The following is a 26,244-nucleotide window of genomic DNA, read 5'->3' on the forward strand; positions in this document are numbered from 1 at the left end:
CCACCAAAAAAGGCATACGCGGATTAACCCACAAGGGCTCCCACAAAGCCTGTTTAAGCAGCGCATCTCTAAAGCCGCCACTAGTTGGTCTCTCCAAACTATGTCAGGAGGCCCTACACCTACGTAATCCCACTTGGCGATTGCAGTATGGATCTCCTGCAGTGCATTCATGTATTGAGTCACCGACTCCCCCTCCCTTTGGACTCAACTAAACAAGCACATGCGCAATTGCCCGAAGTCCGTAGGGTCCCTATGTATTTCCTCTAGAATTTGTAACACCTTGGTAAAGGTGTTTCGCTCATGTGGGGGCCGGAACATGACGGAGCACCTCGCTTCTCCATCCAGAGCCATCTCCGGCTGCATCGCAGGGGTCATTGGATGCATCTTCAACATACCCTTGACCCGCTCAGTCCAGTCCCATAGTAAAGTGTTGCTCCCTGTGAACTTTGGAAGGTTGCTCAGCACGGCTCCCAGTGGTATATTGGCAGCCTGGTCTCTCTCTTCTGAGCCTGTGGACTGCATCCTGCCAACTATGCCAAGTGTAAGGCTAGTTTCACACTAGCGTCGTACTCGGCCCGTCGCTGTGCGTCGGGCCGACGTACCGACGCTAGCGCTGTCTCTGCCGCACAACGGGTGCAGCGGATGCTGCTTTTGAGTGCATCCGCTGCCCCATTGTAAGGTGCGGGGAGGAGGGGGCAGAGTTCCGGCTGCGCATGCGCGGTCGGAAATGGCGGACGCGACGGAGCAAAAAACGTTGCAAGCAACGTTTTTCGCGGCCGGCGGTCCGCCACAACATGACGCAACCGTCGCGCGACGGTTGCGACGTGTGTCAATCCGTCGCATAATGTAAGTCAATGTGAAAAAAACGCATCCTGCAAACACTTTTGCAGGATGCATTTTTTCTGCAAAATGACGCATTGCGACGGATTGCAAAAAACGCCAGTGTGAAAGTACCCTAAGTAGGTTGCGGGATACAGTGACAGACAGGAGGCAGAGCAAGTGTTAACAAATGTAACAGTTTTAATTTAACAGGGGGTTAACTCCTCGCGGGGAAATGAAGGGTTAAACAATGGAAAAGCAGTCCAATTGTGAAGGATATGCAGGGTTAATAAACAAAGTGACAGTAGTTCTGTTGTGCACTTATTGTGTCAGGAGTTCTTCAGAATGCAGGTACCACGTGGAGGTTGGTAGCGCCATCAACGGTCAGCGCAATGTTTGTCCGAGGAGATTCGGTTGATAACGGCGGTCTGTCTTCTGGTGGCAGCGGTCAGTCTCCGGTCCTTCCGCTGAGCCCCTAGTCCATGAACATATGCGGCCTGAGGAAACAAGGCTGCAGCACGATCGGAGTTCCCCGTGGGCGGAAAGGTATATGCTGGTAAGGTGGGCTGCAAACATCTGTCCAGTACTGGGTTCTCTCTTTGCGGCACATGCACTGTACTCCCGGTCACAATGCGCACGTTACCTCGCTCTCTGCCAGTTACCGGGCGCACTGCACTTCTCTCCCTGCAATCCCTGCTGGTCACGGGGGGAGTACATGGACTCAAGGGACAGAGCACTTCTCTCCCTGTGCTTCGCTCTGCCTGTTTCCGCCAAGACTGACCTCTTCCATGTGCGCTGTGGCTGTTGTTGCTTAGCCAAACCCCTTGTTTCCAAGAGCAAAGGTCTGTCCAGTCTCTTACTCCTTCCCCTAGAAAACAGAGGAGACAGCCCCGACAGTTCCGGACCTGGCATAGGACAGGTACACACGGCCCCGTCCTCCTCCTTACACACACATCGCTCCGGTCCGTACACCTCGTACACACACGGCTCTGCTACATCCACCCTGTAAACCCCTCCTGACCCCACACAGAAACTTCCCCTCATCCAGCACCATGACAACCAGCACAGCAGAGTCCTGCATACTGAGGCCCCTGATCATGTGACCCCTGACTCCTCCCCTCCTGTGACCTCATCACAGGTCCTGTGCGCACAGAACAGCCATATATGTGGTGTGCGGCTCTGCAGGTGGAGGTAGGTGCTGGAGATTCCCCATTATTGGGTTGGAGGGGTGCTGTAACCCTTTTAGCGCTGAGACTATTTTGCTGCTTTCCTGTTGCTACCTTCTGAGAATCCCAGCATTTTCTTCCTCTTCTGATGGATACATGCGACTGAACTATGGAAGACAGGAAACATGGAAACACATGTTCCTCACACAGTACAGTGCCCCTTTCTTGCTCCCACACAGCATAATGTTCCCACAGCACCACCATCCCCCCCACACACAGTATAATGTCCCCACAGTACCGCCATCCCCCCACACACAGTATAATGTCCCCACAGTGCCACCATCTTTCCCGCACACAGTATAATGTCCCCACAGTACCTCCATCCCCGGCACACAGTATAATGTTCCCCCAGTACCGCCATCCCCCCACACACAGTATAATGTTCCCACAGTACCGCCATCCCCCACACAGTATAATGTTCCCCCAGTACCGCCATCCCCCCACACACAGTATAATGTTCCCACAGTACCACCATCCCCCACACACAGTATAATGTTCCCACAGTACTGCCATCCCCCCACACAGTATAATGTTCCCACAGTACCGCCATCCCCCACACAGTATAATGTTCCCCCAGTACCACCATCCCCCACACACAGTATAATGTTCCCACAGTACCACCATCCCCTCACACACAGTATAATGTACCCACAATACCGCCATCCCCCCACACACAGTATAATGTTCCCACAGTACCGCCATCCCCCACACACAGTATAATGTTCCCACCGTACCTCCATCCCCCCCACACAGTATAATGTTCCCCAGTACCGCCATCCCCCTGCACACAGTATAATATTCCCACAGTACCGCCATATCCCACACACAGTATATTGTTCCCACAGTAACGTCATAATAATAATTTTTATATAGCGCCAACATATTCCGATGCACTTCACAATTAAGCGGGGACATGTACAAACAATAAATTCGGTACGAGTTAAGACAATTTAAACAGTGACATTAGGAGCGAGGTCCCTGCTCGCAAGCTTACAATCTACAAGGAAATGGGGGGACACAATACACACGCATACAAACAGGGACACAGTACCGACCTCCTGGATCAGTTTCCCAGGGCTGGAGATGTGGCCCCGGGCTGGTGATATAGATGTATGAGGGGCTGTTATCTGCGGCATGAGATGTACATGTAATGGAGACATTCTGGGGACAGATTATCTCAAAACATCACAAGAATCATAATAATAATGTTTATTCCTGTAGCTCCACATATATCGCATCGCTTTATATTTAAGGGGGGACTTGTACAGTCAATAAATACATAACAAAGTAAACACATTATTCAACAGACACCAAAAGGAGTGAGGTTCCTGCTCACAAGCTACAATCTATGAGGTAATAGGGGCGATACAAAACGTAAATGTCAAAAAGTGCTTGTATTATATGGTCCTGCCATCAAGATAATAATTAGGGTATTCAAATAACATTGCAAGAACCGCTCACCAGCCAGTATCTGTACAACCACAGACACAAATTGCTATTAAGTGCATGGAGGGTGTGTAAAGAGATGCTTCCAAGGGCCAGATTTGGACCGGCAAAACTGGAATGGTTACATAAGTGAGGTGAGGCGATAGACCAGTCTAAAAAAGTGCATTTTAGGGCACGCTTAAAACTGTGGGTACTGAGAATTAATAGAATTGTCCTGGGTAGTTCATTTCAGAGAAGTGGCGCAGATTGTGAGAAGACTTGGAAACACGAGTGGGAGGTTCGGATTGAGGATGCTAACCTTAGCAGAATGGAGGGCATGGTTAGAGATGGAAGAGATGTAGCATGGTGCAGAATGGGGAGAACTTTTGTGGGCGAGAGTGATAAGTTTATATTGTATTCTGTAGCAGATGTGAGACCAGTGCAGTGACTGACACAAGGTGGAGGCATCAGTGTAACAGCTGGAGAGGAATATGATTCTGGCTGCTGCATTCAAGATGGATTGGAGAGGGGAGAGTTTAGTAAGAGGGAGGCCGATTAGAAGAGAGTTGCAATAGTCCAGACGAGAATAAATAGGAGCAACAGTAAAAGGTTTTGCAGAGTCAAAGGTAAGAAAATGTTGAATTATAGAGATGTTTTTGAGGTGTAGCTGACTTGAGCAAGAGAGTAATCGGATGTGGGAAGTGAAGGAAAGATCAGAGTCATTATGACACCAAGACAGTAAGCATGCTGCAGGGGAGTAATAGTAGAATCACACATGGAAATGGCAATATTGGGTTTGCTAAGGTTAGCAGTATGAATAAACACATGGAGCTCAATATTTGTCAGATTCAGTTTTAGAGCGAGTACATGATGTTAGTGAAAGTGGTAAGACTATCACTGGTATTTTGTAGTAGTGCAGGGGTGATGTCAGAAGACTGTGTGTATACAGTGGGGAAAAAAAGTATTTAGTCAGCAACCAATTGTGCAAGTTCTCCCACTTAAAAAGATGAGAGGCCTGTAATTGACATCATAGGTAGACCACAACTATGAAAGTCAAAATGAGAAAATAAATCCAGAAAATCACCTTGTCTGATTTGTCAAGATTTCTTTTGCATATTATGGTGGAAAAGAAGTATTTGGTCATTTAACAAAAGTTTATCTCAGTATTTTGTTATATATCCTTTGTTGTGAATGACAGAAGTCAAACGTTTTCTGTAAGTCTTCACAAGGTTTGCCCATTCTGCCATGCAGATCTCCTCTAGAGCAGTGATGTTTTGGGCCTGTCGCTGGGCCTTTCAACTCCCTCTATGGGGTTTTCTATGGAGTTGAGATCTGGAGACTGGCTAGGCCACCCCAGGACCTTCATATGCTTCATATTTCCCCACTGTAATTGGTTGTCATCAGCAGCATAAAGATGGTACTGAAAATCAAATTTATTGATTGGTTTGTCCTATAGGGGCAGTATATAGAAAGAAGAGAAGGGGACCTAGAAATAAACCCTTGAGGGACATCGACAGTAAGGGAAAGAGGAGAGGAAGAGGAGCCAGAAAAAGATACAGTGAAGGAGCAGACATAGAGGAGAACTAGGAGAGAACAGTCTTCTTGAGGATGATGGCACAGAGAATAGTGAGGAGAAGCTGGTGACCCACAATGTGGAATGCTGCAGAGAGATCCAGGAAAATCTGCAGGGAATACTGACCATTAGGTTTAGCTGTTAGTAGATCATTAGAGACTTTAGTAAGGGCAGTTTTAGTAGCGTGTAAAGAGCGGAAACCGGATTGCAAAGGGTCAAAAAGCATCTGAGAGATAGCGGATTGGACCGGAGTCAACTACAGGTTTGTACTTAGCAGCGCAGTTTTGGTCGAGGGTTGGATTTTTAAGTAATTGGTGTATGCTGTAGTGCTTGAAAGAGAAGGGAAATATGCCAGATGTGAGAGAGTGGTTAAAAATTTTAGTTAGGTGAATGGTGACAGCTGAGGAAAGGAGCAGAAAGAGATATGACGAAATAGGGCCACTGGTGCAGGTAGTAGAATGAGAAGATAATAATAATAATCTTTATTTATATAGCGCCAACATATTCCGCAGTGCTTTACAGTTTAACAGTTTCAAACACAACAGTCATAGGTAACAACGTTAACAATACAGTAATAAAGCAAAATAAGACAAAATAAGACGACCCTGCTCGTGAGAGCTTACAATCTACAATGAGGTGGGGGAGATACAAAGTACAGGTGTGTATTTACAGTGATGTATTTACAATGATGGTCCAGCCATCTTCAGGGGGTGGGGGGTAGATGGAGATAGAGAATGGGCTACACACACACAAACATAAAATGAAATTGATTAGGGAACATGATAGGCTGCTCTGAACAAATGTGTTTTGAGCGAGCTCCTAAAACTATGCAAGTTGTGGATGGTCCCAATATCTTGGGGTAGAGCATTCCAGAGGATTGGCGCAGCACAGGAGAAGTCTTGGAGTCGGGAGTGGGAGGTACGGATTAGTGCAGAGGTTAGTCGAAAGTCGTTTGCAGAGCGCAGTGGTCGGCTAGGCCGATAGACAGAAATGAGGGAGGAGATGTAAGGGGGTGCCGCACTGTGGAGAGCTTTGTGGGTGAGAACAAGTACTTTGAGTTGTATCCTGTAATGAATGGGCAGCCAGTGTAACAACTGGCGAAGAGCGGACACGTCCGAGTAACGATTAGCCAGATACACAACCCTGTCTGCTGCATTAAGGATAGACTGGAGAGGGGAAAGTCGCGTGAGGGGGAGGCCAATTAATAGAGCATTGCAGTAGTCAGGGCGGGAGTGGATTAGGGCGACAGTGAGAGTTTTTGTTGTCCCATGGTGAGAAAAGGGCGGATTCTAGAGATGTTCTTTAGGTGTAAGCGGCACGAGCGGGCAAGAGATTGTATGTGGGAGGTGAAGGAGAGATCGGAGTCAAACATAACACCCAGACAGCGTGCCTGCTGCTGGGGTGTTATTATGGTGGCACCCACGGAGAGGGAAATGTCAGATTTAGGGAGGTTAGTAGAAGGCGGGAGCAGAAGAAGTTCAGTTTTGGAGAGGTTGAGTTTCAGATAGAGAGCGGACATGATGTTGGAGACTGCAGACAGACAGTCAGTGGCGTTCTGTAGTACAGTGGGGGTAAGGGCAGGGGATGATGTGTATAGTTGTGTGTCATCAGCGTAAAGATGGTACTGAAAGCCAAATCTGCTGATGGTCTGTCCAATTGGGGCTGTGTAGAGGGAGAAGAGAAGGGGGCCAAGGACTGAGCCCTGAGGTACCCCAACAGTGAGAGGAAGAGGAGATGAAGTGGAGCCAGAGAACAGAACACTGAAGGAGCATTCAGAAAGGTAGGAGGAGAACCAGGAGAGAGCAGTGTCCTTAATGCCTAGTGACTGGAGCCTAGAGAGTAGGAGAAGGTGGTCAACAGTGTCGAAAGCTGCAGAAAAGTCGAGGAGAATGAGCAGAGAGTGGTCACCATTACATTTTGCTGTCAGAAGGTCATTGGTCACCTTGATGAGTGCAGTTTCTGTCGAATGTAGGGGGCGGAAACCGGACTGTGAAGGGTCTAAGAGGGAATGAGTGGAGAGGTAACGGGTAAGGCGGGAGTAGATCAGGCGCTCCAGGAGTTTTGAGATGAAGGGGAGATTGGAGACCCGTCTGTAGTTGTTTGTGCATGATGGGTCAAGGGTGGGTTTTTTTAGTAATGGAGTAATGATAGAGTGTTTGAAGGAGGAGGGGAAAATGCCAGAGGAGATGGGAGAGATGAAAAATTGTAGTTAGGTGAGTTGTGACGACTGGAGAGAGAGACTGGAGGAGGTGTGAGGGAATGGGGTCGGTGGTGCATATAGTCGGACGAGAAGAAGAGAGGAGCTTTGAGACTTCTTCTTCTGTGATGGGATCGAATGTGGAGAGTGAGCCAGGGGAGATGCAGGGAGGGATGGGAGTCACTGAACTTGGTGATTGGGAGCAGATTTCCTGACGGATATTGTCTATTTTCTCTATAAAGTGGGAGGCCAGCCAGGTCATCAGCACAAATGTCTGTGATAGTGTCTTGTGCTTTTGGCCTGAGGAGGGAGTGAAAGGTGTTAAAAAGTTTCTTGGGGTTGTTGGATAGTGAGGAGATCAGGGTGGTGTAGTAGGTCTGATTGGCGAGGTGAAGGGCAGAGTTATAGGTTCTTAACATAAATTTGAAGTGGATGAAGTCTTCTGGTCTGCGAGTTTTCCTCCATAAACGTTCAGCACACCTAGAGCATCGCTGGAGAAATCGGGTTTGCGATGTGAGCCAGGGCTGTTTCACTCTGTGTTTGGAGGTTCTGAGGGTGAGGGGAGCTACTTGGTCTAGGGTGCTTCTAAGAGTGGCATTGTAGTGATGTACAGCCAGATCAGGACAGGAAAAAGAAGAGATTGGGGACAATGATGAGTGTAAGGAGTCTGAAAGTGTATGAGGGTTAATGGCTTGTAGATTTCTTAATTTTGTGATAGGTAGGAGAGTGCTGGGGTAGGCGAGGAATTGTGAGTGTGAAGGAGATAATGTTGTGGTCAGAGAGGGGAAGCGGTGAGTTATCTAGGTAGGAGATTGAACAGAGCCGGACAAAGACCAGGTCCAGGGTGTTACCGTCTGTGTGTCTCAGAGGTTGAGAGCTGTGAGAGGCCTAGAGAAGTGGTTAGTGATAGAAGCTGGGATGCAGATGTGGAAGTGGGGCTGTTAAAGGGAATGTTGAAGTCTCCCAGGATAAGGGTTGGTAGTTCTGAGGACATGAAGTGCGGCAGCCAGGCTGAGAAGTGGTCCAGGAAGTGTGTGGGTGAGCCTGGGGGCCGGTATATGACTGCTATTCTGAGGGAGAGGGGATGGAAGAGCCGGATGGTTTGGACCTCAAAAGAAGGGAATGAGAGTGATGGAACTGGGGGTATAACCTGGAATGTGCATTGTGGGGACAAGAGTATGTCGACTCCACCACCAGGTCTGTTTGTGGGTCTTGGGGAATGGGAGAATTGAAGGCCACCATGGGAAATAGCAGCAGGGGAGACAGTGTCAGAGTCCTGGATCCAGGTTTCAGTGAGGGCCAACAGATTTAGAGAGTTGTTCAGAAAGTAGTTGTGCAGGAAAGGAAGCTTGTTACATACAGACCGTGGATTCCAAAGGGCACAATTGAAAGGGAGAGATGAGGGAGTGCAAGTAATATTAATAAGATTAGTATGGTTTTGATATGAGGTAGGGTAGCGGTTGGGGGATGGGGGACCGGGGTTTGGGGAGATGCCCCTGAAATCAGAAGGAGTAAGAAGATAAAAAGCAAGTAGTTTTTGGCAGGGTGGATTGATTTAAATCACGCCGATTTAAATCATGATTTAAATCACGATTTAAATCAAAAGATTTTTTTGTATTTAAATCGGATCGATTTAAATCATGATTTTAATCATGATTTAAATCACTGATTTAAATCAAAAGGTTTTTTTTAATATAAATCACGATTAAAATGAGAAGTGAGAGCAGTGCGCATGTGCGCCCATAGTTACACGGACGAAACTAGGGGCAACGATCTAACGCCAGGGTGAGGGGGGGACCCCAAAGTAAGTACAAATCTTTTTTGTTTTACTATATGGCAATAGGTAGGTGTTTAAAAGCAGCATGTCTTAATTGTATAAACTATTAATAGCCTCCACATTTTGTTCATACTGCCCCTTTAATTCCACACTTCTAGCTTGGTTTCACTTTTGGTTTAGTTTCTTTTTCCATTCAGTTGACATGCCCAAACTTGTTGGATAGTCAGCATCCTACAGAAACCTCTGGAAGAGCATGGCATTGTGAATGTTACACATATACAGCCTTTATTCTACTGAGTTAAACAACTCAGCTTTATCTCATGATGGAAGAACCTTTGGATGGTAAAATATTTTCCTCAAAAAGCAGTTTATTGAAAAAAATCCGATTTAAATCAAAAAAATCCGATTTAAATCAAAAAAATCCGATTTTTTTGATTTTTTTAAAAAAACATTGATTTTTATCCACCCTGGTTTTTGGAAGTGTATGAAGTTTTTTTGTGCAGTGTGTTTGGGCAAGATGGGCTGATGTTTTTCAGGAAGGTGAGAAGTGCATGGGAGCTGTACATGGGAGAGGGAAGGAGTGAGGAGCTGATGTATATGAGTCGTGGTGGAGGGGGTATTGGGCGGTGAATGTGGATTGAAAGGGAGCATAGGAGGATAGGAATATAGCACATGGATAGATGGGAGAGCAGAGTGTGGGTTACCTGACTCCTGCCCTAACTGCCATGGAATAACTGCTGTATCACGTTGCTTATCTTCGTGACGCTTTGCTTCTGTGACGCGTGCACCCCTAAGGATGGTTCTACATTTATAGTCCAATGCTGGGTCAGAAGAGATGGATTGTGGGACCAGGGTGGGGATAATTTGGCAGCTGGGGCCAGCACACCAGGGGGTGGTTAAAAGATCAAACATTGAGGCTGGCAACATGCTATAACACCTTCACCTGATAGTATCTAGAGTGGCCACAGTCATGGATATACATCAAACAGTGGGTATATACTACAATGCAACCAATGAATTATACCAAACATTAAGTAGGCACAGTAACTTTTACTTCCATGACTGGTTCAAAGACAGAAAGTGAGCTAGATGAGGTGCAGGAGGGAAGGGAATGCATGATATTAGGGAATTGGGAGAAAATTTCCTGTCGAGTATGGGTATTTTTGTCTTTGAAATAATTGACCAGATTATTAGTGTTGAGGTTGTTTGTTGGACCTGAACTCTTGGACTGAGGGGGGAATGAAAAGTCCCAAAGAGTCATTTAGGATTAGTGCATAGTGAGATTATGAGGGTGTTGAAGTAGGCTTGTTAGACGACGTGAAGTGAGGAGTTGTATGTTTAAAGCATAATCTTATAATGGATGAAATCTTCTGCCAGATTATATTTTCTCCACAAATGTTTGGCGCACCTGGAGCACCGCTGTAGAATAAGTGTTTGGAGCGTGTGCCAGTGTTGCAACATTTATGCCGAGTTGTTCTATGTGTTGGAGGTGCAGCTTCATCCAGGGCACTTTGCAGTATTTCTTCATAATGTTTTAGAGCAGAGTCAAGACATGAGATGGAGGAGATTGGGGCCTATGATGACTGCAAATTCTTCATAAGTTTCTGGGTGTTAATGGCACGTATATTTCTGTAAGAGTCATCAGTGGGGATGTTAATATCCCCTATTTTGAGAGCGGGGATGTTACAGGACAGAAGGTGTGTAAGCAGTTGGCAAATGGATTGAGGTACTAATGGGAGGGGCCCAGAGGGTGATTAACCATCGTCATTCGCAGGGAGAAGGGCTGGTTGAGTTTGACAGAGTAGGCCTCAAAAGAAGGGAAGATAAGTGAGGGTACTGGGGGGATAAACTGAAAAGCACATTTTGTTGATCAGTACTGTTCTCAAAGAGGAAATAATTATCCGCTTATGCTGATCACCAGAGAACGGGAATCATTCACAGTGGAGCTACACTATATGAAACCAGGCAATTCATGCATAACTTGAAGCAGAACAAACATGGCTTTTTGATCACTCTTTTTTTATATTCAGCCAGCCCAAATAAACAAAATAATTCTGGCATTGTTTTTAATTTTTTTTTTACAGTGTTCAATGTTCGAGATAAATAAATAGTTTTATAGTACCGATTATTATGGACGTGGTGAAAACAAATATATGCAGGATTTCAACGGCTTTTATTTAAAAAAAATAATAATAAGCAGTATTTTATTGCTAAATTTGGGATTTTTTTTTAAATCTAAGGGTATGTGCATACCAATTTTTATCCAAATAAGCCTCTTCAGGAAAATGCCAATGGGCTTTTTTCTGAAGCGGCTTCACTGGTGGCTGTGCCATAGTTTTTTGCTGCAGTACTGGCATCTTTTCTCTGTATCTTCCATTACGGTGTCAAGGGGCTTCCCAGCAGAAGCCACCTGAAGGATAAGTATGTTACTCCTTAAGGCTACTTTCACACTAGCGTCGCGCACTGCACATCGCTATGCGACGTTGCGGTGCACCGACGCTAGCTGTGAAAGCGCCGCACAATGGGGGCAGCGGATGCAGTTTTCCAACGCATCCGCTGCCCCATTGTGATGTGCGGGGAGGCAGGGGCGGAGAAATGCTGCAGACGACGCACCAAAAAACGTTACATGTAACATTTTTGGTGGCGACGGTCCGACGCAACACGACGCAACCGTCGCACGACGGTTGCGACGTGTGGCAATGCGTCGCACTGCGTCGCTAATACAAGTCTATGGAGAAAAAACGCATCCTGCAAGCACTTTTGCAGGATGCAGTTTTCCTGCAAAACGACGCATAGCGACGTGCAGTGCACAACGCTAGTATGAAAGTAGCCTAAAACTGTTTCTTGGTTTCTGAATCATAAAGCTGTTAAAATAAATGACATAACACTGAACATGTGAACAGTAATGTCGTTTTTACATTGTTGTTCACTGTGTTCTTTTTTTTATGTTATTCTTCAGACAGACTCTTGGAGAATATCCAAAAAAATGCACCCTTAGACATTTTTTTATTATTTTCTTTACAATTCCAATTAGTTCCTTGAGAGGACATAGACATGATCTTTTGATAGTTTAGATGATACACGGTGTTAGGTATCGAGTTCCCGCCGCTGCACAGGGGGAATCTGGAACCATGTCCTCTGCGGTCTCCCATTCTTCCCCAGCTGCAGTGGAGTCTGTTCAGCAGAGACATCGGTCCCAGCATCTGGCTCAAGCTTATACTGTGTGTCTGGTTACAGCTGCTGCCCAAGGTTCAGCCTTTGTAACCAGCATTGATCAGCAGCGAGCAGACGTTCCATGGACTAAGTCGTGCTTTTCATCTACTGAGCATGCAAGTGGGACGACCTATCATTGGAGGCCGGAGGTCACATACTCAGGTCCTGTAGCGGCTCTGATTAGACTACTAGGAAGGTCCCGGAAGGCTACATCTATAAAAGGCTCCCATGGCCGCTAGGCCATGCGCTAGTATAAAACTGAAATTGTGTGTGGATGTATGACTGTTTCTGGTGAAAGCTCCTAGTGCCTGACTGTGCCATTCAGCACAAGGCATGAGCTTACAGCGTCTTTCAGCAGTGACTGTCAGTGTGGTGCCGTGCGCAATCAGTGCGCTTTCCTGACCCTAGTTAAGGTGGATAGTGGCGTCCGCCAGAGCGACGCTGTACGCACTCTGTGCGGTAAATGTTCAGTTAGTTCTGTCCTAACTACCGGTTAGTGTAGGGTGGGAATTCCCGCTTGGACTCTGCATCTGACTCAGGCCGTCCTCAAGCGTGGGCTCAAAAGCCACCGAGGGTCAGAACGAGTCCAATCACCAGTTTAGTGGGGGTGAATTATAGGGATCCAACCAGCGTCTTTCAGCTGCACCCTGTGACTGCTAACAGGGCGCAGCATTTATTTGGTGACTCTGTGAAGCAGCAGAGTTCGCTTCCATTCACACTGGGTGAGGTCTAACCCACGTGTGAGCAAGCGTTCATCCGCCGTTACTCAGCAGCAGGTTCCATCTCTGCACGGTGGACCCGGGCTGCGAACGCACCTCATATATCCCTTTATATTATTTGGTGCGTTCTGCTAGCCCTAACACACTGCACTACTTATGTAGTAGTTTATTATCCATCCTGTCAGTGACTGACATATAGCCTATCGCACCTCACCTCTGGTAGGATCTGATTAGTTGGGGAGTAAGCCAGATATAGAGGCCTGTTACACTCGTGCCCTGACTTGGTGGTGCGAGCGTGGGGATTGTGGCCCCACTGTGGCACAAACCAGACTACCTTGGAAGGGGTGTGACTAAGCAGCTACCTTGGTGTGCATTGGAGCCTCTGATGGTGAGGTCAGGCTTGTGCGGCAGGTAGCTGTAAGGTACCACTCCAGGGCGGTGTCTGCCTGTTTCAGCTGATCCCACTGAGGGACTGAACACTATAAACAGATGCGAGCAAGTACAGAGGAGAACGACTGGTACTCTGACAGGCACGGCTGGCACTCTGGCAGGCGGGCATGGCTGGCACTCTGGCAGGCAGACACGGAACACACGGAAGGAATCGGGATGGTAACGGGTATCGCAGGAACACACTCAGGTATGAGTAGGGAACAGTTAGGATCCAGTTCAGACTGGAGGGACAGGAACTGTTAGGAACCAGTTCAGTCTGGAGGGACAGACTAGAAGGACAATGTCAGGACTCTGAACATTTTTTATTACCTTTTGTGCATTACTGCCCTTTTCCAAGATGGCGTCTTTGGTCTCATGTGCACTGTGTCTTCCTGCTATAAAACTCCACCCCAGCCTTCAGTCTGTGCTAGATTATTCTGCCTTGCATGCAGCTCCTGACCCTGGTGACTCACTGGCTATATACCTGCTCCTGTGAACCTGTGTGGTGATCCTGCTACTCTGCTCTGAGTTCCTGCTGCGTAAACCAGACTTCCATCTGCATTTGCTGGACATGTAAGCTGTTGCTGCTCTGCAAAAACCTGAGACTATTACCCAGGCCTCTGGTTGAGCTAAGATATTATTTGAACTGCCTTATAAGCGTATCTATCTGTGTTTGGACTAAGCATCGACTTATTCGCGTCAAGTAACCTCAAGAATAATTGTGCTTCTTAGACTTTCTGCGTAATTGCATTTTCCTCTGAAGTTTCCTATAGACTGCTAAGCTGCATTTAATATTTACACCAAGTGTTGTGGACTTGAGTTTCTCTCTGCACCTGTTTGAATCACTGTGTGATAATATAGACTTTACCACTTCTAAAACTGTGTCCTGTAGTTGTCTTCTTCCATGCAAAGAGTCTCCTGAGTTATCCCCTATAATTATTACAGGCAAGGACACACAGGGTGCAGAGCGGGAGCAGAGCAAAGCAGAACTGCAGGATGCGGAGCAGAGCAGAACCGCAGGAGGCAGAGCAGAGCCACAAGGTGCACAGGAGAGCAGAGCCCCAAAATGCGCAGCCAAGAGCAGAGCCGCAGGTTGCGGAGCAAAGGGCAAAGCCGCAGGACGCGAAGCAAAGGGCAGAGCTGCAGGTGGCGAGACGGGAGTGAACACAAAGAAACACACAGCGAGATAGGGAATGCTACAGACAGGGATACAAACGGACACAGTTATAGGACTTAGTTCAGACAGGGTCAGGTATGGGACAAGGCATAGAAACAAGGATTCAGGCCAGGGTACGAATCCCCCTGAGTAGCAAAAACGAGAGACACGGGTACAGGCCAGGGTACGAAGTGCCCCTGGGTGGAAAAAGTGAGAGACAAAGCAAGACAGGACCGGGCAACTCAGCAGCAAGACACTAACTTAGAGAGCACGTTGCTCAGGCATCCCCCTAGGGGTGGGGAAGCCTTAAGTACCTGAGGCCTCTTGGCAATTGGTTGGGGACACCTAAGGAAGGTGCACACAGTCTGTATAACAAACAGGAAGTGTCGGGGTCGCCGCCCTAAGCATACAGCTAGGAAGTATGCAGCAAGCAAGGACATGAGGCCCAGAGCATAGAGCCGGCAGAGGACAGAACTCACAGCATGGCCTGGAGTGGTGAGTAAGAGGGGAGATGGGAAGCCATGCAATGATACCACAAGGGATGTTACAAGGCCATTGACAGTTTTTTGTATATCCTGCTCAGTCCTAACAAATGTGATCCATAATGGGTGAAGCAATGATTGAGATTATGGATGAGCCATCTTAGTAAAATATTCAACTTGTGTTCCTGTCCATACGAGATGAGAGAATACAACATCTACACATTATATCTCCTCATATTTTCTCCTCATAATCTCCAGTAATTGTATTATTACATGAGATTCTTTATGATTTACATCAGCTCATCTTCTCCCCATTCAGGTCCCTACAATATCGGATCCTCTCAGTGGAGATTTTCTAGATAAGAAAATTTTACTTATTGACCCATAAAGGATGGATCGGGACAGGGACAAGATGGTGGAGAGGATATTACACCTCACCCTAGAGATCCTCTTGCGGCTTATTGGAGAGGTGAGAGATTCTGATGACGTCGCATTACATAATTTTTATCTATGGAAGTAACAGATGGACAGAACTGGAGAGGTGAGGACTCTGGAAATGTCTGTAGGGAGATTTACTAATGTGTCTCTCCATAACCAGGATTACACAGTAGTGAAGAAGACCTCTAGTGATCACTGCCAGTCTGAGGGATGGGGAAGACCCCTGAGCCCAATCACGGGGCCTCCACCTCACCCCCTGATACATGAGGACATCAATGACCAGAAGATCCTAGAACTCACCTACAAGATGGTTGAGCTGCTGACTGGAGAGGTGACACTGCTGGGACATTATACAGTAATGCTATGAAGGGATCAGGGGGATGACAATATCATTGTATGTGCCAGGTTCCTATAAGGTGTCAGGATGTCGCTGTCTATTTCTCCATGGAAGAGTGGGAGTATGTAGAAAGACACAAAGATCTGTACAAGGACGTCATGATGGAGGTTCCCCAGCCCCTCACATCACCAGGTAATAGACAGGACTAAATACACACGGCCTATAATTATCTGTATGTAAAGAATTAATTCAGTCCCTGTATGTGTTTCCTCCAGTTTTATCCAGTAAGAAGACAACACCAGAGAGCTGTCCCCGTCTTCTTCTCCCACAGGACTGTAAGCAAGAAAATCCCGATGTTCCTCAGGATCATCAGGTAGATGGAGAGAAGGTGTCATGAGATCTCCCCTATGATGTTTAGACGGCTATGAAGGTCTTGTGCTTAGTCTTGTTTAAACCACCATTATTATATGTTTTATACCTGGAGATGACAGAATTAGAGCTGATCATAGATGTGACTTCTCCAGCTGTCAGTGACTTTTCAAATATTTGTTTCAGGATAAAGATCTGACTGATATTAATACTACAGAGAGATATATGAGGGGTACCAAGTGGTGCAAAGATATGCCTACATATGACCACCCAGGTGAGTATTAAACCCTAAATGCAGAAAGTCACAGATTCTTCTCAGTCACTGGCTGTGGCTGCTTTATTGAAGGTTTTGTCCCACCATATCACAATTAAAGGGACCCTGTCAGGAGGACTGTGCACAGTACCCTACACACAGTGTCAGGTCAGCGCCGTTATACTGATTACAGTGATACCTTGGTTGATGAAATCCATCTTGTGGTTGTTGTTTAATCTTTATTTTAAGTTTTGTGTTAATGATATGCTCGTGCTCCGGGGCGGCCTGGAGGGGGGTCTTTATGTGGTGCTCTGATTAGGCATTTATACTGCAGACTGATGACAGGTCACTGATCCCTCAGTGACCTCTCCCCTAGTTTGCATAATGAATATCTGTACATACTTGGAAATAAAAAAAACATTCTGCAGGCAGGTGCCAGCCCGTGGCACCTGCTCTGCAGTATAATCGCATGTTTCGTGTCCCAATAATACATGCTCTTGATGTTATTCAGCTAGAAAAAGAAAAAAAAAATTGAAAACACCTGTGCAGTAGTAGCTATCGGTGTATATAGCTGTGATCCAATAGCTGCTACTGCGTATGCGCATCTTACTGGAGAACAAAAAAAATTCCTCCTCCAAGATGGCGCCTGCCTGCAGAAGTTTTTTTTAAAGTAAGTACAGATATTCATTATGCAAACTAGGAGGCAGGTCAGTGAGGTATCAGTGACCTGTCACCAGTCTACAGTATGAATACCTAATCAGAGCACCACATAAAGACCCTCCACAGGCCGCTCTGGGGCGCGGGCATATCATTAATTAAAAACTGAAAATAAAGATTAAACAAGAACCACAAGACGTATTTCATCAACCAAGGTATCAGTGTAATCAGTAGTATAGTGGCGCCAACCTGACACTGTTTGCAGGTTACTGTGCACAATCCTACTGACAGGCTCCCTTTAAGTGCTCACCATACTGCCACTAGACCACTGCATACTACACCTTGCAAAACTGTCATGCTCAGGTGTCCCTACTTCTTGGTAGGGACATAACATATTGTTTGTTTTTTTTATTATATCTTCTTTTCATGGCAGCACGGTGGCTCAGTGTTTAGCACTGCAGCCTTGCAGTTCTCGAGTCTTGGGTTCAAATCCCACCAAGGACAACATCTATAAGGAGTTTGTATGTTCTCCCCATGTTTGCGTGGGTTTCCTCTGGGTTCTCCAGTTTCCTCCCACACTCCAAAGACATACTGGTAGGGAATTTAGATTGTGAGCCCCATCGGGGACAGCGACGATCATGTGTGCAAACTGTAAAGTGCTGCGGAATATGTTAGTGCTATATAAAAATAAAGATTATTATTATTATTATTTTCCTACAGGTTTGCTGTGTATGAAATATTTGATTGTGATGTGATTAGTCTGCCTTCCCTCTGCGAGTCTGCAAATTCTGGTAGTCTTTAAAAATTGTCTCCATTGTCTCTCCTGAGTGTTTTTTAGTGACACATTGTACTTTTTTCTGATTTATGAAAAATATGTGTTTATTTATGAAAATATCTGAAATTTGCTACAGATTTAGAATTGGAAATGATCAAAGTTTGAATTGTTATGCCCTTAATATAGAAAGTTGTGCCACACAACATAGCCACTCCATATTTTTACTTTACATTGGCATCAATTTTGAAACATCCAATTTTGTTTTAGGATGTTAGAAGACTTAACATTTAGCATCACGTTTTATATGTTATAGTAAAATTAAACAACAGTTTTCTTCTGACCATATCACTTTTAAAGTGACTAAGGGACCTTCAATACCAGACAAAAGTTTGGGCACACCATTCATACAATACCTTTCCTAGATATTCTTGGAATGTGCACTTTGTACATTCAGACTGATGGCAGCAAAATCACAGAATAAATGGAAACAAGGAGTTAAGAAACACGTGTGAAACAAGCCAGAATTTGTGTTCAACCTTACATTTCTCAAAGTACCCCTCTTTTCCTCTGATGACAACCTTACATCCCCTTGTTATGCTTACAAGCAGCTTCATCAGTCGTCACCTAAAATGGCTTTACAACAGACTTGATGAGTTCCTGGAGATTCAGAGAACTTGTTGGATGTTTTACCTTCACTCTGAGCCCAACTCATCCCAAACCAACTCAGTTGGGTTCAGGATTGGTGATTGTGAAGGTTATGTCATCTGTTGCAGGCTCTATCCCTCCCATTCTTGGCCACATAGTCCATAGAAAGCCTGTAGTGTTTTGGGTCATTGTCCTGTTGCAACACAAATAATGGTTCCATTGAGTACAAACTTAATTGTGTGATGTTTGCTGTAGAACACTGTGGCAGCCATGCTTGGTAATAAATTGCCTACACTGTCATCATCAAAGCAACACCATACCATCACACCTCACACTCCATCCTTCACTTTGGGCACCACACATTTAAAAATGTCCTAAGCATGTTTTTCACGACTCTTAAAAACATAACGATTGGCACAAAAAAAAATCACATTTTAATGCCACAAGTCACAGTGCTGATTTCCACAGATGTAATGTTTAACCCTTATGTTGCTTGGCCCAAACAAATCTCTTCTTCTTGTTTATGATCATTATTAGTGGCCTCTTTGCATCAATTTGTATTTATAAGCTTGTTTTTCGCAGTCTTGTCTGAACAGTTGATGTCGAGATGTGTTGGCTGCTTGATGTCTTTGCATTATTTATGAGAGCTGTTACCTAAGGTGCTATAAATTTGCATTTTGTTTGAGGCTGGTAACTCTAATAAACTTACCGTATTTTTCGGGCTACAAGATGCACTTTTTCCCCCCCAAAAAGGGGGGAAAATGGGGGGTGCGTCTAATAGTCGCAATGCAGGCTTACCGTGGCGGCAGAGGTGCGGTGGCAGAGGTGCGGCGGCAGAGGTGTGGCGGCAGAGGTGCGGGGATGAGGAGGCGCAGTGAGCGGGGTCCCTTTCACCGGTGAGGTGATGCAGCAGCCCGGTAAGCAGCAGAGCCGGGTGAATCCTGTTGTTATCGGTGGTGGCGGCCATCTTCCTGAGGCCGCGCGTGCGCAGATGGAGCGCTCTGCTTCCCGGGGCTTCAGGAAAATGGCCGCGGGAGGCCGCGCGTGCGCAGATGGAGATTGCGGTGGCCATTTTCCTGAAGCCGAGTTCGCAGATTTGGATCTCGGTGCGTCTTATAGCCCGAAAAATACGGTATCCTCTGCATCAGAGGTAATTTTTGTCTTTTCTTTCCATGAGCGATTGTCATCACAGCCAGTTTCATCACAGTGATAGATGGGTTTTCATAAATGTTCATGAGGATACCTTCAAGGCTCTATCAATTTTACAAATTGATAGATCTTCATCTCATCACAAAAATGGGAAACCTTTTCCCTTGATGACATTTCCTCTGTCAGCTGGGCTTATCATTGCAAAGTCAACTACGCTCTAGACCGATGCAGATGCGGAAAGGCAGTTGTGAGTAGCAATATCATTAATACCACGTAACAGAACATCTCACCAAGCTTCCTTCACATTAGGAGAGAGTTAATTAAAATCTGAAAAAATATAGCAGGATAATGTTTAAGTGGATAATTTTGTATGGTCCACAAATGATGGTATTAATATTTAAATGAGCCCTTTTCAGAAAAAAATATTCTCTGTCATTTCTCTTTACTAATTTGAGTGGTTCTCAGCATACTCTGGCTTTAAACTGTTGTGGACTAGGGCTCAACACTACATGGTACTGTGTACCAACAATGCCTCCGTGAAACACATTAATTGGTTACAAACACATTATTATTATTATTTATTATTATAGCGCCATTTACTCCATGGCGCTTTACATGTGAAAAGGGGTATACATAATAAAAAACAAGTGCAATAATCTTAATAAAAGTCACGAGAGAGGACCATGCCCGAGAGGGCTTACATTCTACAAGTGATGGGTGAGGATACAGTAAGTGAGGGGATAGAGCTGGTCGTGTAGCGGTTTGGTGGTTACTGAAGGTTGTAGGCGAGAGGGGAGTAGAGGAGATCTTGAAGTTGCGGGTGACGCGATCACAGATGTAAGGAGGAGATAGGTTGTGGATGGCATTGTATTTCATGGTTAGGGTTTTGAACTGGAGTCTATGGGTAAGGGGGAGCCGGTGAAGGGATTGGCAGAGGAGAGAGGCCGGCGGAATAGCGGAGGGATAAGTGGATTAGTCAGGCAGCAGAGTTTAGAATAGATTGGAGGGATACGAGAGTATTAGAAGGGAGGCCACAAAGTATAGGGTTTTTGCAGATTCTTGATTGAGGAATGTATGGGTCTGGGAAATATTTTTGAGTTGAAATTGTCAGGAAAGGGCTTGGATATGTGGTTTGAAGAAATTCCAAGTGACTGCCTGATTAAGGCCTCTTTCACACTTCCATCTTTCTGTTTCCGTCACAATGTGTAGTTTTGTGAAAAAAAAAACGGATCCAGCAGAAACATTCGTTTTTTTCTCATAGACTTGTATTAGCGACGGATTGTGACGGATGGCCTTCCGTTTTATCCGTAGAATGCTGGATCTGTCGTAAAATCGCTGTCAGTCGGGCGGAGACAACGCACATAGAAACGTTTTTTGTGTACGTCGGAAAATCGCCCAGCGATGGATCCTGTGCTGTCTGTCATTGGCTATAATGGAAGCCTATGAACGCAGGATCCGTTGCTGACCGTCAAAAGCAGGAATCCAGCGACGGATGCTGTCTTTTGAAACTGAGCATGCCTGGAAGAATTTCCAGTCCGGGAAATTCTCTCTTGCTCTCTCTCTCTTTTTACTATTGATGCTGCTTATGCTTTATCAATAGTAAAAAGATATGATAAAAAAAATGTGATATTCTTACCTTCCGGCATCCCCCGTAGCCTTCCCGATGCTCGCGATGCCTTGCGAGACCTCTACGTCATCACAGGTCATTGTCTCGCAAGGCATCACTTGGAACGGGAGCTGCCGGGAGCATCGCGAGCATCGGGAAGGCTGCGGGGGATGCCGGAAGGTAAGAATATCACAAATTTTTTTTTTGTTAATTATTTTTAACATGGGTTGTGTTGTGTATGCGTTTTTGCAGCGAAAAATGTGGCGAAGACGTATACACAACGTGTGTACATAGCCTTAAATTCTGGCAACAACTGCCTTGACTGATCCGTAAAAAAATGGACCCAGTGCATCCATTTTTTACAATCAGCACAGTGTTATGACCTGGTGGTTACGGAGTGGTACTGAGATGACCTGGTGGGTAAAACCAATCATGGACAAGCTCAGAGGAGGTGGCAGCTCTACAGACAGTAATCACCTATATGACCTAGTGATTACGGAGCAGCACTGAAATGACCTAGTGGGTAAAACAAATAATGTACTAGCTCTGAGGAGGTGGTAGCTTTACTGACTGCAATCCCTACTCCTAACACCAACACTAGAAATAGCCGTGGAGCGTTCCTATCTCTGCCTAGACGCCTCTTCACAGCCTAAGAACTAGCTACCCCTGAAGATGGAAACGGAAAACTATCTCGCCTCAGAGAAACCCCCAAAGGAAAGATAGCCCCCCACAAATATTGACGGTGAGTGAAGAGGGAAATGACAAACTCAGAAATGAAACTAGATTTTAGCAAAGGAGGCCACTACTATCTAAATAGACAGAGAAAGAAAAGGCTACTGTGCGGTCAGTATAAAAACTAAATGTCCACGCAGAGTTTACAAAAATAACCTCCACACCGACTCATGGTGTGGAGGGGCAAATCTGCAACCCCAGAGCTTCCAACTAGCCGGAATATTTCATGATGACAAGCTGGACAAAAGAGACATAACTTAAACTGAACAAAAGGTCATAGGCAGGGAAACACCCAAAAAGTAGCAGAACTTATCTTAAGCTGAAATGGACTGGCCAACAGAGAACTTCCAGGAAAGGACTGAATCCACAGGAAGGAACATTGACAGCTGGCATCCACTACAGCCCAAAGCCCAGTTAAATAACCAGGCCAGGGAACCGATTAGTGAAAGCAGCTGCTAAGTTCCACTTGAAACCACCAGAGGGAGCCCAAGAGCAGAACTCCCAAAAATACCATTTGCAACCACAGGATGGAGCCCAAGAACGGAACTCACAACAGCACAGGATCCGTCTTTTCAACATTTTGACAGATTGTGACTGATTGTAAAAAACGGAAGCGTGAAAGAGGTCTAAGCTGCTTGAGAGAAAGTGGAGGGTGTATAATTGTCTTTAAAGTAAAAAGGATATAGTTTGAAAAATCTAAGGTTTAATACATCTTCTGGTTTGTTTCATACATGTTTCTTTAATTATTGTTTCTAAATGTGTTCCTTCATGATATTACCGTCTTCAATCTGATTCTAAAATATGCACATTCCATTAAGAACAAGTAAATCCATTGCATGAACAGGTGTGTCCTAATTTTTGATTGTTACTGTATCTTTTAAAGAATTTCACTGCTCCTAATATCAATAACTGCATTCAGGAAGTTTATTAACCCTTTAGGTGCTTCACATGAATTGACACAAATTCGAATGCAAAAAATAATTTTAATTTATTTAGTAAAATGTTTAAGTGGTACCAATATTTTTAATTTTCACATGGGGAAAGTCTGCTGTTGGATTGTAATCTGTGAACTGTTTTTTCCCTTGGGGAATAATTGAATTAGCGACATAACTTGCTATTTCAATGGACATTTTTTTTATAGAAATGTAAGAATATCATTTTTAAGAATATTTTATCCAAAATAATAATTTGTTTTACTTTTGGCAGATGACTGTACAAGTGGATCAGAGGGGCAGCTGACATCTTCTGTTTTCAAATCAGATGACTTTGATCTCACACAAGATTCAATTGAAGTGAATTCCATTATTCCAAATATACCATCATCCCTTTACAGCAAAGATCTATCATCTGATCCTTTTAAACAAATGCTATCTTCTGATTCATCACAGACTATTGAGAAAAATAAGAGTCACAAAATGGCAGTTAAAAATCAAAGTGATTTTACAACAAAGAAAACATTTTCTTGTTTAGAGTGTGGGAAATATTTTAACCAGAAATCACATCTTTCTACACATCAGAGAAGTCACACAGGGGAGAAACCATTTTCATGTTCAGAATGTGGGAAATGCTTTGCACAGAAACCAAATCTGGTTAGACACCAGAAACTTCACACAGGGGAGAAGCCATATTCATGTTCAGAATGTGGGAAATGTTTTGCAATTAAATTACATCTTATTACACATAAAAGATGCCACACAGGGGAGAAGCCATATTCATGTTTAGAATGTGGGAAATGTTTTCAAGATAAATCACATCTTCCTTCACACCAGAGAAGCCACACAGGGGAGAAACCTTTTTCATGTTCAGAATGTGGGAAATGTTTTGCACAGAAACCAAATCTGGTTAGACACCAGAAACTTCATACTGGGGAGAAGCCATATTTATGTTCAGAATGTGGAAAAGGTTTTCCAACTAAATTACATCTTGTCACACATAAGAGAAGTCACACTGGGGAGAGACCATATTCATGTTCAGAATGTGGGAAATGTTTTGCAGATAAATCACATCTTACTACACATCAGAGAACTCACACAGGGGAGAGGCCATTTTCTTGTTTAGAATGTGGGAAATGTTTTGCAAAGAAGTCAAATCTGGTTAATCACCAGAGAATTCACACAGGGGAGAAACCATATTCATGTTCAGAATGTGGGAAATGTTTTACAGATAAATCACATCTTGCTACACATCAGAAAATTCACACAGGAGAGAAACCATTTTCATGTTCAGAATGTGGAAAATATTTTGCTCACAAATGTAATCTTCTAAAACATCAAAAATCCCACAGGGGATAAGGCATTATCATATCTAGAAAGTGAGAGAATCATATTTTGTTGGCCATAAAAAAAACTCACAGGGTGAGAGGAAATATAATTAAATTACAAATTATACAATAAACAAGGTTATTTTTTCCCTCTTCGAGGTTGTGTGTAATTTAATAGCAACAAGAAACAAAAATAAAATTTTACATCCAAAACAAAAAAAATACAATGCTTACAAAAATAATAAGATGAAATAAAAAGACATACACATAAGATAAAAACAATATAAAACAAAAATGGATAAATAAAGCGAGCCCTTACAGAATATAATGATATTTGTATTGTTTGGCTTCTACCCTTGTACATATACCTTGAGGACCCATAACATTCTGATGGAAATCCTAGTGCCTATTGTACAGAATAATGCACTTAATAACTAACAAAATTGGCCTGCAAAATGTTACCTTTTTGTGTTAAATGCAAGAAATAGGCTGTTTCTTATGGTAATTTGTCCCCTGATTTCAAATCTGCTTTCAGAATTTTTCTGTTGGGATGGAATTTTGAGCAACACTGTTTACATTTTTGAAAATTTCTTATTTTTTACAGAAAATACTTAATACAAATTTTAGTTTTTATAATTATTTAAAAAAATGTTAGATTGCCTTAAATATTTAGCTGCAGGCACATAATTTTCTAGTCCCCAACAGTAGTCTGTGAGCATTTTTAAGCTCCGTTTCCCTTTTATCTGCCTTCATGTAGCACCATGTCCTGTTGAAACCGTCCCCGTGGTCGTCACTGACATTTTTAATCCCTTCACCCCCGGAGCTTTTTTCGTTTTCGTTTTTCGCTCCCCTCCTTCCCAGAGCTATAACTTTTTTTATTTTTCTTTCAATATGGCCATGTGAGGGCTTATTTTTTGTGGGACGAGATGTACTTTTGAACGATACCATTGGTTTTACCATGCCGTGTAACAGAAAACGGGAAAAAATTTCCAAGTGCGATGAAATTGCAAAAAATGTGCAATCTCACACTTGTTTTTTTGTTTGGCTTTCTTGCTAGGTTCACTAAATGCTGAAGCTGACCTGCCATTATGATTCTCCAGGTCATTATGAGTTCATGGACACCAAACATGTATAGGTTCTCTTTTATCTAAGTGGTAAAAAAAATTCCAAAGTTTGCTAACAAAAAAAATTGCGCCATTTTCCGATACCTGTAGCGTCTCCAATTTTCGTGATCTGGGGTCGGGTGAGGGCTTATTTTTGGCGTCCCGGGTTGGCGTTTTTAATGATACCATTTTGGTGCAGATACGTTCTTTTGGTCGCCCGTTATTGCATTTTAATGCAATGTCGCGGCGACCCAAAAAAAAAAATTTGGGGTGTTTTGATTTTTTTTCTCGCTACACCATTTAGCGATCAGGTTAATCCTTTGTTTTTATTGATAGATCGGGCGATTGAGTGCTGCAATACCAAATATGTGTAGGTTTGATTTTTTTTTTTTTTTTGTTATTTTATTTTGATAGGGGCGAAAGGTGGGTGATATGAACTTTTATATATTTTTTAAATTTTTTATATACAAGATGAGCAACAAATACCCTCCAAGCCTGTTTTTACATTCATGACCAGGCCAATTTTTACAATTCTGACCAGTGTCACGTTTTGTGGTAATAACACTTCAGCAGATCCCACTGATTCTGAGTGTTTTTTTCTTGACATATTGTACTTCATGATTGTGGTAAAATTTCTTCAATGTGACTTACGTGCAAAAATTTGGGAAATTTTTAATTTTTATGCCCTTAAACCAGAGATTTATATCACACAAAATAGTGAATACATAACATTTACCACATGTCTACTTTACATCAGCACAATTTTTGAAGCATCATTTTTTTGTTGTTGGGAAGATAGAGGGTTAAAAGTTGATCAACGATTTCTCATTTTTCCAACAGCATTTACAAAACCATTTTTTATCTGACTTTAAGTGGCCTATTTGACAGAAAATACCCAAAAGTT

General features: G+C 44.1%; 1 protein-coding gene across 2 annotated transcripts; it reads left to right on the forward strand.

Annotated features, from left to right (window-relative positions):
* Nucleotides 1-1,960: 1,960 nt before the first annotated feature.
* On the forward strand, nt 1,961-24,386 carry LOC143767486 (uncharacterized). 2 transcript variants are annotated; one of them, XM_077255871.1, is made up of 7 exons: nt 1,961-2,010; nt 15,336-15,485; nt 15,615-15,785; nt 15,860-15,983; nt 16,067-16,164; nt 16,347-16,434; nt 23,184-24,386. In XM_077255871.1, exons 2-7 carry the CDS (start codon nt 15,408-15,410, stop codon nt 24,266-24,268), a joined length of 1,644 nt encoding a protein of 547 aa, XP_077111986.1. In that variant the 5' UTR covers nt 1,961-2,010; nt 15,336-15,407; the 3' UTR covers nt 24,269-24,386. The 2 variants fall into 2 exon arrangements, with proteins under 2 accessions (XP_077111986.1, XP_077111987.1); XM_077255872.1 differs by lacking the exon at nt 1,961-2,010 and adding an exon at nt 14,324-14,419.
* The last annotated feature ends 1,858 nt before the right edge of the window (nt 24,387-26,244 follow it).

The sequence above is a fragment of the Ranitomeya variabilis genome, chromosome 4 (genome assembly GCF_051348905.1).
Source record: "Ranitomeya variabilis isolate aRanVar5 chromosome 4, aRanVar5.hap1, whole genome shotgun sequence".
In the NCBI taxonomy this organism is placed as follows: domain Eukaryota; kingdom Metazoa; phylum Chordata; class Amphibia; order Anura; family Dendrobatidae; genus Ranitomeya; species Ranitomeya variabilis.

Coding starts and splice junctions, on each gene's coding strand:
- LOC143767486 (XM_077255871.1), top strand. CDS start 15,408: ATGGATCGGGACAGGGACAAGATGGTGGAGAGGATATTACACCTCACC. Junction 15,984..16,066: donor CCAGCCCCTCACATCACCAG/GTAATAGACAGG, acceptor TGTTTCCTCCAG/TTTTATCCAGTAAGAAGACA. Junction 16,165..16,346: donor ATGTTCCTCAGGATCATCAG/GTAGATGGAGAG, acceptor TATTTGTTTCAG/GATAAAGATCTGACTGATAT.